The sequence below is a fragment of the Colius striatus genome, chromosome 17, assembly GCF_028858725.1.
Source record: "Colius striatus isolate bColStr4 chromosome 17, bColStr4.1.hap1, whole genome shotgun sequence".
NCBI lineage: Eukaryota > Metazoa > Chordata > Aves > Coliiformes > Coliidae > Colius > Colius striatus.
In genome coordinates this window covers 7,159,637-7,177,820 of record NC_084775.1, presented here as the reverse complement: position 1 = coordinate 7,177,820, position 18,184 = coordinate 7,159,637, and the positions used below count along the sequence as shown (strand labels likewise).

The 18,184-nt window shown below is 38.9% G+C and overlaps 1 protein-coding gene across 1 annotated transcript; it reads left to right on the top strand.

Annotated features, from left to right (window-relative positions):
• Positions 1–3,659: 3,659 nt before the first annotated feature.
• Positions 3,660–13,728, top strand: LOC104563310 (solute carrier family 2, facilitated glucose transporter member 11). The gene is made up of 12 exons (XM_010209715.2): positions 3,660–3,683; positions 5,207–5,305; positions 5,837–5,997; positions 6,565–6,689; positions 8,240–8,369; positions 8,513–8,661; positions 9,519–9,706; positions 10,762–10,872; positions 10,949–11,050; positions 12,079–12,154; positions 13,068–13,195; positions 13,522–13,728. Exons 1-12 carry the CDS (start codon positions 3,660–3,662, stop codon positions 13,726–13,728), a joined length of 1,500 nt encoding a protein of 499 aa, XP_010208017.1.
• Positions 13,729–18,184: the final 4,456 nt, after the last annotated feature.

The window sequence follows — 18,184 nt, the reverse complement described above, 5'->3', positions numbered from 1 at the left end:
GACATGGAATTAACTTTCTGGACTAAATCATCACAGAACTGTGAAGGAAGTTCCAGCTGAGTACAGAAACTAAATAAAATTAAGTCCTCTAATACTTGAAAGGTGAGGCATTTTCACACCGTTTTCAGCTGCTCCCACACCTTCATGGGGAGTCTTGCTGGGCACCTTCTGTACTTCATGGCTTGAGGAATCTTTTCACCTCAAGAGTTCATTCTCCCAGGCTACACAAATCCAACATCCATCATTCTATGATTCTATGATTCTATGATCCCAGACTTCAGGAGGCCTGTTCTCCCAAATGCATCCTATTGCTGCATCTCTTACAGTTACTGATAAGCTAGGCAGTGTATTATTAACCCTCCAATATTAATGTTTATGTGCTGTTTTAACCCCATGCCAAGGCCTCTCTTTCTCATACTTCTGCAAGTAATATCTCAAATTATTTTGACTACTTGCTCTGCCCATCTTTTACTCAAAAGGAGAGATAAAAATAAGAAAGCTAGATTTTTGACTTTTAGCTTTCTCATCTTCGTTCTACTGCTTCAGTGTCATTGCTGTAACTGATACCATCAGGAAGAAGTTGGAAATTTAGGTGCCATGCAGCCTTACTCATTTCGGTACCGATCCATGCATCAAGGCCAAAATCACTGTTAGAAGACTGCAGTTGGCATCCACCAAAACTGAATTCAAGCAGTGGCATCACAATCAGTGTGCTAGGGCTATGCTTGCACCTGTTCAAAGGAGATTATGTTCTGCACATGCTATGGCTTTGGTAGCTGTTGCTTTTGTTGTCAGGAGAGCTAATAAAACTGGCTAGAGGGCAGGACACAGCCTCATCGAGCTACTGCCTACTAGAATCTTCTCATCTCGTATTTTTATCTCTTTTTTTGGGCCTGCTTGGACATAGAGGGACAAGAATAGCTGTACCAATAGTGAAAAGGGAAAGGAAAAATCTTCATCTGTATTCCCTCATATTCATCAGAAAATTCACCCATGATTAACATCTCTAGTTTCAATTCTATATGTCTATCTATATGTCGTGATATTCAAAGTGCTGTAAAAGGAGAAGGAAAAAAAACTCCTCTGGTTTTTTTCAGAAAAAAACTGTCTCTTTCTGATTCCTTCTTTGTTTTACTGGGATCCTCATCAGCCCAGGCACCTTTATGTATCTTATCCTTCCAGAAACAAAGGGGAACTTGGTTATGGAAATAACCAAAGAATGTGACACTATATTTTAGGAAGATACTTCATTTCTTTACAGGAAATATTTCTCTTGATGAACATATTACATACACCAGCTTCTAGCTGATCAGCAGGACCATATGTTAAATAAGGTCATAAAGGATCTTGATGCTTGCAGACTTCAAAACAAAGCAAAGGCAAAAAATTTGTATTCTGTTATTGGAAAACATATGAATATTCCTTCATAGACACAAATGGAATCTTCATGAATGAAAGTCACCCTCATTCCACCTTAAAAACCTGCGAGCAGTCAATAATCAAGAAGTCATCATAACACAAACTATGTGCTATGCTAAACTTATAGATTTTACTTAGGATATGTTTTGTGCCTAAACGCCTTCCTTAGTTTAAGCCTTTCTCATTTTGTTATCACAGATTTCATTTTGAGATTTGGATTATAACAAACCCAAAGTCTCAAATCAAACTTAGAACAAAACACTGAGTTTCTCTCAGTGTGAAATGAAACTGTAGGTGGCTCCAGTCACCAGCAATGTGAAACACAGCGCAGATCAGGCTAGCTTAGAACCAAGCTCAGCTTTAACTCTTTTAGACAAATTTATGACAGACCTCATGAAAGTGAGTTTCATGTGTTTGTCACTGCAAAATATTCATAAGGATCTATATAGAACAAATAAAAATATGCCCTTAACTCTGTAATAATTCCTTAAACATGAAGCCATGCACAAATTTCATAGTGTAAGAGTTCCTTCTAGAATGTAGGTGAAATTTTTTAACAGAAAAGGTCAATTTCTTTGGCTTGACAAAAACCAAGAGGTAAACTCCTAGGACAAAATTGTCCTGAAATTGCTGATAAGGTGTGACCATACTATGTTAGACCATACTATGTTATACAGCTATCTGAAGCTCAGCATCACCAGGAATCTCCAAGAATGTAAGAAATTTCACTGTGAGCTGGTGGAATTTGCTGGTCTTTGAGATCTTCAGTAATTAGTTTCAAGGAATGTGGGAATCTTTAGGACATTATCACCCTCCCTACACTTTGATATAATTTGAGAAAAAAAAAAAGGAAAGGAAACATTTGCATTTTGAAACATTATATAACCAATAGCTACACAACTTGCATTTTTGTACAATCAAAATGTGACAGTAGTGGATGTTCAAGAGGAAATACAAAAATGCCACATCATTCTAAATGCTACTGCAAGCCAGAATAAACAGCAATTGCTATGCAGTTATATAGGCAATAGTTGGAATTACACAAGTAACCAAGGTTTTATTATTAACATGTATTTTTTTTCTCATTCCTTTAGACTCACAGTATTTGCAGTAAACTCCTCTGTAAATAATTGCATTTTGTGTTTTATAAGCTGAAAGTACAAGTCCCAAGGGAAAGCTTGGGCATTTACTGAGGACCTCAGTACAACCCCATTGCTCCACCTGCCCCCAACCCAAGCCTTGAGGGTGGTGGAAAGTGCCCTGCCACGAGTATGAGCAAGCAGAAGACTTTGAAAGCAGGGACAGTACAGGGCATCAACCACACACAAAAGCCCCAGGCAAACTTCTTTCTTCCAAGTGTTGTCTGTAGCAGAAGCCACATAGAGCTCCTGTCAAAGCTCACAGGAGAAAAGCCCCTGGTAAATCAAAGGTGACTTTTCAATGGTTACAACACTAATTTTGGAGTTCTTCTGCATCAAAACTGAAACCTGAGGGATTAAGATCCCAGGTGTCCCATCCTTCTCTGATTACTCTCATGAGTGAGTCTTAATTGTTGGCTGTTTCAAGTGGAGCCTTCAGGACCACATGCTCTATTTCAAAAGTCTCTGCCAGGGCACAGTATGTCTTACTGCCTTTTCATCACACCTGGACAGCAAACATCCCCATAAACACCAGATAAGAAATACACTTCCTCAGTATAGTCTAACTGATACATAAAGCTAGGACAGCAGAATTGGGCTTTGAAATCTGCATCTTTTTTATCTAATAAACAATATTTACAAAATCAATGAATGTGAACCAGAACATCACCTACTTAACAGTAAATAACAGCACCTAAGCCTTGTACCAGCTGCTTTTCTGTTTGCGCAGACTATGGCAGATGTACTCATTGGTCTGTATCACAGAATTATTTTACTGTTCCTTAAAAACTGTTCAGTTTTTTTTTGTCTGAACTGTTCTACTTTCCCTTTCCAAAGCCCTCACTAATTCTCAGGTGCAAACTTCCTCTGCTTTGAAACTTTCCCCTGTAGACTGGACCAGATGCAAGTATTTCCTGAAATATTTAATCCAGGAGTGTTAACTTTGGCCAGTTGAAGTAAACATAAGTGAGTGAAGACAAGATAGTAAAAATTTAACTCTGATCGCTGAGGCCAAATGTCCACTGCCATGCCAGCATGAGATACAGAAGTCTGTGATGACGAAGAAAGATCACACGCTGAATAGCGAGCTCCCAGCCAAAGATGACCGGCTTCCTATCAGACCTGGTAAGTACTTGGTGGGATATTTACATCTGTGACATTTTTGGATGATACTTGCATTTCAAAGAAAATAAAATCAGAATCTCAGTAAAAACAACTCTCCTTTTCATGAAAATCATCTCAGAAGTGGTTCTGACCACCATTTTGAGATATTACAGATGTTTGCACTCCATGTGCTCTGAATCTTAGTCATATTTTTATCAATACATTAACACTTCTTAAATGTTTTCAGTTACTGGAAAATATTTACTTACTCTCAAATATAATTTGCTTTGCTTGCCTGCTGAAAACAGAGTTTTGTTAAATATATCACTAACTATTTAGTACAAGAAATGACAGGCAGAGGTTTTGAAAGGCAAGGAAGAGGACTGGATGTTGGTAGCTGTGGCATCTTGACAGAGATGTTTTTGGAAGCCTGCAGCATTTATATCCTGGCTATGGCTTAGTCTTGAACCCTCACAAATCAGTGAGGCACTTCCAATTAGGATAACATCTGTTTGAGAAAGAGTACCCAGCTCCTCTTTTTTTATCCAGGAGAGTGGATAAAGGGTGACAATTTTTCATTCATTCACAGCATATTCACTATGACCTGCTGCAAAGGCTGCTGCATTGTACCCTTCAGTACCATGTTTGTTGTGGATTTTCTGACCTGTAACCAACTGGAAAAAAACCTCTAAAATGGGATGTCTGTTGTGAAAGCTCCCAAGAGATTAAGATGACCATGCTGCTCAAGACAGGCAGGAGGGGCAAGAGTTCCAAACTGATTATGGCAATATGAGCTAGAAAAGACACCTTCATCCTACAACACAGCTTGAACAGAACCACTGCAGAGAGGAAATTCTATCCCAAGAATTTTTCTTGCTGTTCCCTTCTCTCCATCTAGGTAAAACTCCACCGATTTCCAAGGGCTGCCACAGTGACAGAAACCAAAGTAGAAGAAAATGCTACAAGCAACATCAGTCTCTTTTTTATTTTCCTATTTCAAATTTAGGTTTGTGGGATTTTTTAGCTGCTGCAGGGACTTCCAGGAGGCTTTGCAACAAAAGTTGAGTTAAAGGATCACTGCCCACTATTCAAGAGCCTCAAGAGTAGCTAGCACAGGATCTACCCTTCAGATAATATAGAAAAGGTCTGGGTACAGAGGGCCTGGTCACTACAGTGGCAAGCAGCTGAGCTGCAGATAGCCTCATCACTGTCCAGGTAGCAGAGAGGAAATTAAGATTTCCCTCCTCAAAACCACTCTCACATGTGCTAGCCCGGGAGCATGGAATGCCCTTCAGCTTGCTATTTCATTTTCTCATTATCAAGAAGAAGAGGGAAATTTAGAGGTTTCCATAGATAAAGGCTGTGTTTCCTTCATTTGGATGTAGGAAATCACAGGAGAATGCACACTTCACACCAGGGTAAGCAAAAGGAACATGCAAACCTGTATCTCTTTTTTTTTTTTTAAACTCTCTGGAGAATGAAAGACACATTCCAAGAACAACCTGATGTGGCTACAAACTTAAGATTTTGTTGTACTTCTGCAGGCACAGTACCGAGGGCTCTTTCAAATGATCACTGTCCTGGGGATTGGTGGAACATTCCAAATTGGTTTTCAAATTTCTACCATCACCTACATGTCTAAGGTAGGCAAAGACATACATGGCACACTGGTTAATGGTGACCCTGTATCTACATTCCTGCTTGGGGATGCTCTTATCTGGCAACAGCAAGCATTTAATCACAGTATACTCCTCTCATGATTCTTTCCCATTGCTATGCTATCATGTAAAACAGAATATGTCAGTGTTGAAAACAGAAGAAAAGTGAACTGAAAGTTCTTGTCTATAGAACTGTTCCTCAGAAGACATGCATTGACAGAGGTGACATCTGTCTCCCCTATAGACCTACAGCACATGTGCCTACTTCAGTGTCTCATTTGACACTACTCTTCACTACAAATCCATGCCTTAATTCCTCAGACTTCAAGCACAAAAACCCTTTTAACTGGAAAATGAACACACCATACTCTATTACACTATGTCTGTTAGCTAATGCACACTTTTAGAGTCTATATGAAATAGTGACTTTAGCTGAAGCAACAAATTTATGTTCTAAATATAATAAAATACATGCACTGGAGTCACAGTTAATGAAAATCCTTTTTTCTGTCTCAGCATGTTAAGGCTTTCATTAATGAAACTTGGCTGGAGCGATATGGCTACCCCATCCACCAGGATAACCTCTTGTTCCTCTGGTCTATCACTGTGTCCATCTTTGGTATAGGAGGTCTCTTGGGTTCTTCAGGAAGCAGATACCTGACTGTCAAGTATGGCAAGTATGTATGCTTAAAGACAATTTGTCAATTGAATCTTAGCTTAAGGAAACAACATTTGAGGCTTTAAACATGAGACAGACTTCTAGGTTTATTCATGGCTGTAATACAGCCATCTTAGCAGTGGCTACATCATAGAATCCTAGAATCATTTTGGTTGGAAAAAACTTTTAAGATCATCAAGTCCGACCATTACCCTAACACTGCCAAGCCCATCGCTAAACCATATCCCTCTGCACCTCATCCAAATGTACTTTAATTATCTCCAGGGATGGGAGAAACACATCAATGTATTTCATGATGGATTTTCAACTGCACAAAAGCTTTAAGACTTTTCTCTACCACAAAACCCAGAAGTGTTCCCAAACTCCCAGGACTAGACGTGTGCAAGGCACACTGTGAGTCCAGAGTATCCAGTACCAGCAGTGTGAAAGGGCTGATTTTGTCCTGGACCACGATGTATAATTCTACAAAACCTGCAAGACAGTTTCACCCAAGATATCATATGTGTCAGGAGCCTAAGTGCCATTCTGATTTACAAAACTTCTTTCTATTTTCTTGCACTTACAGAAAGAAATGTCTCCTGTGCAACAATGTGCTCATGATAGTGGCAGCATTTCTCATGGGCTGCAGTAAAATAGCCCGGTCCTTTGAGATGATTCTAATTGGACGCTTCATGTGTGGAATAAGTGCAGGTAAAGGTTTTCTCCCAAAGGTCAGCAGACTCTCTCAAAATTTTACATCTATATTCAAAACAAATAATAACCCTGCACTAAGAATATAAAATATTAAAGCCAGTGATCCCTTGTCAGAAGTTCCTCTGTAACACCCAGCAACAAAGAACATAATTACTACTAATTTAACTGATAACAAATGACACCAACTTTCCCAAGTATATAAATATTCATAGCTGTCAATGAATGTTTTGGTATAATATGAAACAAGGGGAGTTTTTCTTATGGAAAAATATGTATGATATACTATAATATTATATGGTATATTAAAATGTTATACTATTATACATTATTGATTTTTTATAACTACTGGAAATCATATGGTATATGGTTTAAAGCCAGTATTCTCATAAGGCTCCAGAGAATCAGGCTGTTCAAGGCCATTTATTTGGCTCTGAACATCTTTCAGGAATCTTATACAAGAATATTCAACCTGCTTCAAAGCATTAAGTCCTTGGAGGTAGTACAAAGAGCTGGGCATAATCAAATAAAATCACAGGTAGTGATTTCACATACAATGAAAATATCCTGTGCTGGTTATCAGTATGCCTTGTGTTTGTATCCTACACAAGAAGTTGCTTTTTCATTCAGTTTTGGTATTCATAGGGATGCTTATTTTAACTTATTTCACTAGCAATTGATGTTAATTTTTCAAATAACTGTATTTTGAACATTGTTTCTCTGACATACAGTAATATTAAAGAACTACAGTGGTATTTTGAGAACTACTCATCCACAGTCTAGAACCTGCACCATGCTTTATGCAAAGATCTAATTTTTGTTAAAGCGATTACATATCTGCATCACTTTGTCATCACGTAAAACCAAAAAAGAACATGTTGTTTTCAAGACAGAGAAACGGGGTTGTGACTACCACATCAGGAAAAAGCTCTTGTTCCCAGACTAATTTTCAGTGTATCTGAATTACTAAGTACTTCACATATAGCTGGAAATATCAACTCTGCCTGAAATAATCAGAATTATTGCTGGACAATGGAAAAGAAAAACTTGTGTCTCCCCTAAAATCATGTATAAATCAACATTGAATATAGCACTGTATGTTTTAATCTGCTTTTAATCTGTATTTTAATACAGAACTTCTACAGCTTTGTGTTAGAAAAGGCTGAGACTATGTGTGGTAACTACTGATGTATTAACTGTTACTACAGGGTGTTCAGTTATTCAGCACTTCCATATTCCATGTCCTTCAAAATATGCTGAGGCTCATAAGAGATGCTATGCTGAGGTTACATCTACACCCCAAGGGGAAAACTGTATATTTCTTAAGATCAGGAAACCATATTGTGCAAAAAAAACAGGAACCAAATGCTTTCACAGAAAGGGTTAGAAACTATAACTAAAAAATTTCATGTGTAGATTAAGGTATGAGAAACAATTTGGTGTATGTGGCAGCTCTATTCTGAAATGCTTAAGTATTTAAAAGCAATTTTATTTCCAATAGTTATGAATATCTCATTTCTTCTCTCCCATAATTCTCTCCTCACTTCAAGGTCTTTGTACTCCTCTACATCATCAATATGTTGGAGAAATTTCCCCTAAGAAGCTACGTGGATTTGCAAACTCTACTTCCTCTTTCTTTTGGACACTGGGAAAAGCTGTAGGACAAATTACAGGACAAAGGTATAATACAATTTATTTCCCACCTAATTAATTTCTGGATCTCCTCTACCTTTTGCTTCTTCTGCTTTTCCATTCATTCCTTTCTCTCCCCCATAATCAATGCAGTGAGCTTTTATTCTACATATATGTTTTATCCCCACCAGGGAGCTGCTGGGCAGCCAGTCCCTGTGGCCCGTGCTGATGGCCTCCTGTGGATTTCCAGCACTGGTCCAGCTGTTGACTCTGCCCTTCTTCCCTGAGTCCCCACCATATCTGTTCATGCATAAAGAAGACCAGGAAGGCTTCAGAAAAGGTAATCAAGAGCTCCAGGTTCCTGTTCCTCACTTGACTTTCAATGGTTTTGTGATATTTTAGGAGTAATGGACATAAGCTGAAACATAAAAAGTTCCACTCGAACACAAGGAAAATCTCCTTTACTGTAAGGATGAGGGAGCCCTGGTGCAGGCTGCCCAGGGAGGGTGTGGAGTCTCTTTCTCAGGAGGTTTTCAAAACCCATCTGGACACATTTCTGTGTGACCTCAGGTGAGCTTGCTTTAGCAGGGAGTTGGGCTGGATAAGCACTGGAGGTCTGTTCCAACCCTTACCATTCTATGATTCTATGATTTTTGTTCTCCCCATGTGGAAGAAAATAAAGAGGACAAAGTTTCTCCCTGTTCATTCCCAAGTTGACTCTGAATACTTAGTAAATCTATTTTTGTTGTAGTTCCTCCACAGAACAGGAAACCATTTCTCTTTATGGTTCTGTATTACAAAACCTTTTGCATTCAGCTGACACTACTTAAGCTATCAGTCTGATGATAAATGATAAATGGCTCTCTGCAGTGCAGGGCTCCACAGGGCACCTCTTAGCTCTAGTTGTTCACTGTGTACCCTGCTCATACCCTGAGAGAAGGAGGAAGAAAAGTGGACCCATAGGCAGTGAGGAAGTCATTGTGCACCCACCAGATCCTTCTGTCACAACAGATTCCTCTGTGCAGGAGAGGACCAAGGCTCCAGAACACCCTAAAGAACATCTCTGCTTCACACCATTGCCATAGCACATTCATGCTGTTCTGCTAGACATGTGCATCACCTACTCAATAAACTCCATAAGCAACAAACAACAGGGAAAATTAACATGGCAGGTCTTGCTCTTCTTCTCCTCCACAGCCATAAAGCAGCTTTGGGGTGAAGGCCATCACCAAGCAGAGGTTGATGACATCATGAAAGAGAAGGCAACAATGAAAAACACCAAGATCTTGAGCGTCCTGGAGCTAATAAAAGAACGAGCTTTCCGTTGGCAGCTGTACATGATAATTACTCTGACTGCCACAATTCAGCTATGTGGCATGAATGCAGTTGAGTATATTTCCCTCTTAAAGTCTCAAAAAACTTACCGACAACCTTAAAGAAGACACCATGGATCCCAGGAGCTCCTTTCACCTTTCTCATGTTTCTCAGGCCACAGCTTGCTGTCTGCTAGGCCTCCTAGAGGGCAGCAGCAGCCTGCAAAACTTGTCCCAGTGGGCTCTTATGTGACCTCCCTCTGCCCAGCTCTTGGTCCTTGCTAGAGTTACCTTCCTCAGTAGTTAGGCTTATTTAACAGCCATTTTTGGAAGCCATTACAAGGCTTCAGAACCTATCCTCACAAATGAGCCCACCCTATAGTGGCAAAATTGGTAGTGTAGTTTTATGTCACTGCACCCTGCAACTGCTGCCATATTTTCCCCCAGCTCTTAGCAACCTAATATGATGGGTGGTAATATGTTCACTCTACATTTAAAGCTTATCAACAAGCATACTCACTATTCTGGTGGCTTCCACAGTTCTGCACATCTTCCTCACAGTGGCACTTTCCTAGGAAAAGCCACAGCTTTGCAGCTGCCTGCATGATTCTTCTACCCCTAACATCACAATGCAGCAACATCTGTAAAGGAAATACAGAGCTGAGTCTAACACAGCTTGAACTGGAATTTTTATCATCTCAGTATATCTATAAACAGTAGCAGAGATACTTGAAAAGATGCTTGGTTTACCCCCTCATGACTCCATAATCCATGCTTTTCTTTCTGGAGAATATCCTACAACGACATTTCTTGATGGGCTCCAGAAGAGACGATATACCTGCCTGTTTCTGAGAGCATCTAAATCAGAAATCTAATTACATTGCAATGGCTGGAGGTCCTTTTATCCCAGTGTTTTATCTTTTATCAAATTAATTCATTACGTTTTGTCATGTTTTTGTAAAGCAAATAAAGAGAGTACTACCAGAAAGACTGCAGAATTCTAGCTCACTCCAAAGCTGAGCTGCATGCTGCTTGGTTAGCAGCTCCTATCCAGGGCAGTGTCACACAGGTATGGGTAAGAAGTCAATTACTTTCTTCTCTTACGGTTTTATGGGGTTTTTTTCCAGATTTATTTTTATACCTTTGAAGTCCTCCAAGCAGCTGGCTTCGATGAAAGGATGATCTCCTACATGACCCTCTCTATTGGGCTCTCTGAACTCGTAGCTGCTGTAGTCTGTGTAAGTCACATTACCACAGGAATGGGTCACAGTTTGTTTTTCTGGCACTGATACCAGTGTGATTTCTGTCCATCAGAGCTCCATCATTGAGCGACTGGGCAGGAAAGTGCTCCTAAGAGGAGGCTATTTGATCATGGGTTCACTGCTAGCTGGTATCACCGTGACTCTCTCCCTACAGGTAAGGAAACTCTTCTCAGGAAAGATTTCTCTACCTATTCTACTTCTAACCTTTGCTCACAGGCAAGACCATGCTACTGAGGAAGGGAAGTGAGGCTTAGAAGTGCCAAAATAACTTCTATGTTAACATCTTATCCTCTGGGAGGGGAATATCCTAAAGATCAAGCTTGTGTATATAGAGTACTAAACCCTCCCTCAGCAAGTATTGCCTTGTACTCCTTATAGTCCTTTTCAACATTATCCCATAAGTGAAGCAAGGAGCACATAAAACACTAGATGACTAGCACTGATTCCTGGTCTCATCAAATTGCAAGAACCAAATACTGTCCAGCAGAGATCGAAAGACAGTTCTAGGAAAACGGCCCTTTCTATTCATGTAGGTTTTAAGGACTGAACAACAAAACCCCAGACTCTGAATCAGCTAATCTGAAATTTATCTTTTCTGCAGAAGACACCAGGAATGCACATATTCGTGCACAGACTTGAGACCAGTTCACCTCTGTGACACTGTGCAATTGCTTGAAGCAAGGTGGCAGCAGACTTCCATTTTTATTTGATTCATGAAGGATCTCAAACACCAGAGAGAAAACTTTTTTCATAAAGCACTGTATTTTGTACCTTCTTGACTAAAATTTAGGAAAGTTCCTTTCGAGTATCAGTTATTGAACCTAACACTTAACAAAAGTGAAGAAAGATGTGATTTGACCCTTCCATATCGCTAAAGGTTGGGAGAAGCACTGGGAGGTCAAGAAGGACAGGAAGGAAAAATACCATTCAGACTTCCATTAATTTAAAGCTTCCAAGCTTGACAGCTGCTCTGCACTAGTAAACCTGCTTCTCTGCTCACCTAACAAAAGCCTCACTGCTCCTTCCAAAGGAAAAAGCACTCACATTTCTCTGCAAGCTCCCCCACACTGTATTTTTTTCCTTGAGATGACAGTATTGTAAAACACACAGCATGTCTCACCTATGGTTATGAACAGATTTTACCCAGTAGTTTGTTATGGTTTTGTTTGTTTGTTTCCCCAGGACTGGTATTTCTGGATGCCATACTGCAGCCTTTGTCTGATTATCTTGTTTGCAGTTGTCTTTGGAGTTGGGCCAGGTGAATACTTCATTCAAAATCAATAAAGGGATCAAGTCACATGAGTTTATTAGTACAGCTAGGGAAAAAATACATAGTACTGCATAACATTTAGCATAAATAAATTAATTTAACTTAAATTTGTAATAATTTAAACGTTATGGGTCCAATCATTGGCCAGAAACTTCAAAGCCGTCAGGTTTGGGTTTTGCTAATGAGAGGAAAGGAGGAAAGCAAAAAGTACTTATATTGTATGGAAACAATATAAAATAGAGTAAAGGCAGATGAGTAAAAGATTTTTAAAAAATATTAAGAAAAAAAAAGAAAGAAAAACAAAAGCCTGAGTTATTTTAAATTCAGTGTTGTATAATGTTATATCTCATCCCACATAGACAGTGGTGCAAACGACCTGCTTTGGAGTAATTATTTTCCTATATGCTACCTGCTCCTTTAAATTTTTTTTAAAGCCTATTCAGTTTAAAAATATTTGCTTCCCATATGGCTGAATTATTTTCCTAGCTCAAATCTATTAAGTCCTGTGACTTCAAAGTGTAACTGAAATGCCAAGAAAGTGAATCCAGAAAGATCACCCATTGGTGATCTAGTAGCATCATGCTGGGCGTTGTTGTTAGTAATAATAGTTGTTATTCCATCCTCACACAGCTCCTTTCATGAGATGCCAAGTGCCAACTACTTAATTCTTGAATCTCCCCAGTAAATATGTTTGAATAATTTACCATTTTAATAAGCTGATGTCTAGCAACTTATAAACTGCCAAAAACATTTTCTTTTCAAAAATCCAGCAACGTGCTCAAGTCTTTTGAATGCCCGTCCATGAGAGTAGCATCTATTTGCTGATTGTGTAATGGTAACATTGCATCCAAATGTTCAAACCAAATACATGAACAGGTGATAATTCTTAACTTCCTTTCAGGTGGTGCCACAGTTTCCAGTAGGGCTGAAATTTTCCAGCTCTCATGCAGGCCACCTGCCTTTGTGATCGGTGCAGTTATCAACTGGCTCGGTGTCTTTGTGGTAGGAACAGCCTTCCCGTTCATTGTGGTGAGTGACTTTCCCTAGGACACTCCCCAGGGGCACTAAGCTCAAGCTGGACACAGTAGCAGGAAGAATAGCAGCAGGAGACGGCAATACCATTTCCATCCAGAGTGGGCTTGTCACCTGCTCTCACCATCTCACTTTTGTAACTGAAGGGCCATGATTTGCCCAAGATATTTATTCAGGCTGAAGTATTTGTCAAAAGTCAAAATGCAGAGAACTCTATCAAATTCAAAGCACTTTGCAACTAAATGCAAAAACTGTGCCAAGAAAGTGACAAAAGAAAAGATATGCTCATCTTGCTCTTTTTCTCACTTTGCTCTTCCCTGCAGGAAAGACTCAAGCACTTCTGCTTCCTCATCTTTATGGGGGTAATTTTCACTTCAGCGATAATTATTCACCTGTTCCTTCCAGAAACAAAAGGGAAATCAATTGTGGAAATCACAGAAGAATTCAACAAGCTAAACTTCAAAAGGAAACATATTCCAGCAACTCCAAATCATGTAACAGATGATTACACATTCTGCACCAGGCTTTGATTGGTCATAAGGTGGACTCAGGCTTTCTTAAAAGCAAGGGAAAAAAGACATTTGTCATTTTGTGACTAGCAAATCGGTCCAAATGGACTGTCAGCTTTCATATCTGTCACTTACAAGGTTCCCATTTTGCCAAACCAGCACCTTTCTCAAGCACTCCACTATGGGCAGCTTAGGAAAGGGATGATAGCTGATATTAACAGGATAGACTCACATGAATCATGAGCATTTTGGCTTAACTTGCTGGTCTACAAATCTCTTCTTGATAGAGCAACTCATACACACTGAAATCACATGTAAAATTTATATTCACTCTGCTGACCGCAGAGAAAGGGAAGACCTGTAATCTCCTCTCTCTCTCTGATTTCTGAGTGTGTTTTTACAACCCTGAAAAGGGAATAGTGAAGTTCTTGGCTTGCTATCTCTGGATAGGATTCAATCCATAACAGATTAAAGAAAAAAATTTAGTGGAATACAAGAGTAATTCCTTGTTTGTCTAGACTCAACTGAATTAATCAAACCTTGCCAGGTTCCCATGCGTAATGACGTATTGTCCTAGTGTTGTATCTAGTTTGACAGACCTCAGCCCTTTCAGATGAAAGCCTTCCATGTCAGCAGCCATCCTTGCTTTGATTTAAATGTAATTTTTTTACTAAACATGTCAGCCATTTGATTCTAAAGTCAAACTTATTCATGAACAAGTATGAGGAGAAGGTTCCTATACAACAACAGGAATACTTCCTTTCAGTGGTCATTCAGATAAAGGACTCGTGAGTGGAACGCAGTCATCTCAAAACACAAGCACCTACAGTCATTTTAGATACTCTGTGCTAACTTGCCCATCACCACCACTACCTGTATCTCTTCTTCCATGATCAGAGTTCCCAGAGATATTTCATAGCCTGTGAATCACATAAGCAATTTAGCTACTACTTTTCCTTTTGGCTACCTGGCCCAAATTTACCCCAGAAGAACCACTCAGGCTGGAACTCCGGGCTGTAATAGAATATCTGTTGCTCTACGGTTTGTCTTAAAGATATCTGTACAGTACCTTTCTGTATGTACAGCAGACTTATGCAAAAACTCAGTCATGTCCTCCAGCTCTTGGATACATGCAGGTCTCCTGCCTAAGGTGTATTTCTCTATCATGACTAAGAAGTGATTACACATACTTGTATTTTTGGGATGTTGGAATCAGTACAGACTCTTCACTTATTGTTCACTGCAAGTGTAGATGCTGATGGGCAGCTGTAGAGATGACTGTAAATATTTTATGCCTTGAATATCTTGTCAGACTCACAGAGCTAGATAGGATTTACAGTAAAAGTGGGAAATGTCATTCTAACATAAGGAACTTCTAAGGCATTAATTTAAGGATTTCCAACAACAGTTTATGTTTTAATTAAAAGTCTCATATGAGTTTTGCCAATTGTTACAAGCATGTAGCATGCACAAAGACAAGAAAACAAAGTGTGAGCATAGGTTACAACAGCATATGCAAGATTTCTGACTTCCAGATGCAGTGTGATGTACCATTCAAAATGATCTGTGTTGTAGGAATGGATACATTATAATTTTCTACACTGATCTATAATCCCCATTTGTGCTTGAGTTCACATACTGCAAGCTTTCAAACTGGGAATGAATTTCAAAACTATCTGATAACAAGTTCCTAATTCTTCTTCCTCCTACACTATACAAAGGTAAAAGTTTGTGAGCCTTACAGGATAGCATGATTTTGTACTACAGGAATTTATTTCACTTTTTTTTTTGAAGTACGCAAACTCATGAGACTTTTCTTCAGGAAGTGTCTAATATTCTGCACACTTCTCTCCATTAATGAGGGGCTCACAGTCCTAGGAGCAAAGCAATACTATTGAGAAGAGCATGAACAAAGCTAAGGCTCACAGTGAAGCACATTATGCAAATCAAAACCCGAACTCTAGACTTGCACAGTAAAATAAGTGGTTTTATTGCTGGTATTGCATATTTACTTCAACTGAAATAAGTTTGTTCAAAATATGAATTAAAACATTCATCTTAACTGCTACTTATTTTTAAATAGAAATGTTAAACATAATAAAAAGGACATATTGCCTTGTCAGAAAACTTCAGTATTCAGGGACACTTAAGACTTCTCATTACAAGAAAATCTATGAAAGATTAAGCATCCTTAAAGTCAGAAAAGCTCAATAAATTTATAGTGTTTCATATGCATGTAACTGTTAAAAACTACCAGTCATTTTCAAAGAAATGTAAGGAAAAGCTTCTTCACTGTTCAGGTGAGGGAGCACTGGAACAGGCTGTCCAGGTGGGTTGTGGAGTCTCCTCTGGAGACATTCAAAATCCACCTGGACGAGTTCCTGTGTGACCTACTCTAGGTGTTCCTGCTCTGGCAAGGGGGGTGGACTGGATGATCTTTCAAGGTCCCTTACAGCCCTTAAGATTCTGTGATTCTGTGAAAATCTCAACTTTTTATAAAACACAGTTCTTTTTTCCTAAACAGTCATTCTGAAAACATTCTTCATCTTATTACACCACCACCTGAAGTCTTTGAAAGTATAAGCAGAGTGGCATCATGTAGCATTGCTGGAATGACTCTAGTGAGCCACATCTCTGATCTCAGTTATTCATTAGATGTTATCAGGAAAGCCTTCCCCATAAGATTCCCACCAGGCAGTGAGCGGATGCCCTATGGAACATTAATGTGACAACGAACTGGAACAACTACTTGGAGCACAGGTCAACCTTCGCCTGTGGTCAGTGGAGCATGAGCTGTATTCTGGTAACATTCCGGTCAAGGGATGAAACAGCAAAAAGGTATAGTTCAAATATACATGGCAGGTCACAGAGAGCATAGTCATTCAGAAGTTTCAGGAATGCTACATGTACATTTTCTTCCAGAGACATCGTATAATAACTAAGATATGTCTCCAATATTGACTCTTAGTCAGGTATATAACCACTTAAAAACTGGACCTGATGTTGTGAGATTTACTGTCCTGATCACAACTATGACTAAAAGATATCTGTAAGATATCTGCTAACAACTTGTCAGGACTAATTTTGAAACTGCACATCTAATAAAGGGGGCTTCAGCACAGTGTAAGTAGTAAGGCCACAGAAGCTGTACAGTAAATAATCAACATAAATGCAGAAGATGTTATGCATTAAGGGCATTATGGGAGAAAGACTCTTAACCTACCAAAAGTAAAAGTTTTAAATTAAGTACAAGAACTAATAATAAACGTTACCACAGGTATCAAATGCACTAAGTAGAAGTAGGTGAATTAGAACATAAGAGAATGTGTGCAGCAGACTACATATGAGAAGGAATGTCCCACACTGGTGTCTACATATTATTGCCTACTTGGGTCTTCTCAAGCAAGGCAGATACTAGCAACTAACACAGCATTTCTTTCCTTTATCAGAAGCACATTATGTTGTTTCAATATTGTAGAACTTTATGGAAGATTAAAGAAATTCTTAGCATCAAAGGGACAGTCTCATTTATGCTCTAACAACAGCTTATCTAATGGAGAACCTAATTTGGAAAAAAACTCACATTTCTTTGTGTATTGTGACTCTCAACACACAATCACAACAAAGTCAGCTTCACGATGTGCACCACATAACAACCAAAGAAATGGCTGGGTGGTGCCACATTTCAGGGAGTAGGTAGAGAAACTGTGAATATTCTTCACATGTGATGTATTTTCTAGTAAATATGACTGCTTGCATTCAATAAGCTCTTTATGATTTCTTTATCCTCTTCTTTAACTGAAGTGTAAGGGGCAAATGATAACTAAGCCATTTACCAACTTAAGGGCCATAAACCTCCCTTAATTACAAAATAAAGAAGTTGAAGCCTGTGAATTTTCCTATGGAGGTTACAGGACAGTTTCAAAGCAATCTTTTTTTCATCACAGATACAGAAATAAATATACTAATCTGAAACAAAACTATGCATGACATTGAATCCATTGGATCAGCTACTATTAAATATTTAGCTGGTCAAGCCTGATGTGCCACTGTAGAATCATTAAGTTTACATCCCATTCAAAACGAAGGAGCACTTAAATTCCTTTCAGTAATGATTAAGTTATGACGTGCTCTAGTTGCCCTCACATGAAAAGACAATAACTCTTTCCTATTACATGTCAAAGTCCTGTAATTCACTGTCCAAGCCTTGTCTAAGATTCTCTACAGATAACTTTGTTTTATGTTTCATAGTTTATACTGAAAACTAAGCAAGTTATGATTACTGGAATCTTGTTTAAAGTTGATGTCTTGGTTCCCCAGCACAAGACAGAGTTCATGAAGTGTATGGGTTCCCTACAAGAGTGACCATCTTGTTTACTTGGGCTGGATACAACCACTGGTTGAAATATTTAATCCAACAGTTTTAAACTTTGTACAACAACTGAAATATGAGTAATTAACTCAAAAACCTTTGAAG

Coding starts and splice junctions, on each gene's coding strand:
- LOC104563310 (XM_010209715.2), top strand. CDS start 3,660: ATGACCGGCTTCCTATCAGACCTG. Junction 8,662..9,518: donor CCAGGAAGGCTTCAGAAAAG/GTAATCAAGAGC, acceptor TCTCCTCCACAG/CCATAAAGCAGCTTTGGGGT. Junction 12,155..13,067: donor TGTCTTTGGAGTTGGGCCAG/GTGAATACTTCA, acceptor ACTTCCTTTCAG/GTGGTGCCACAGTTTCCAGT.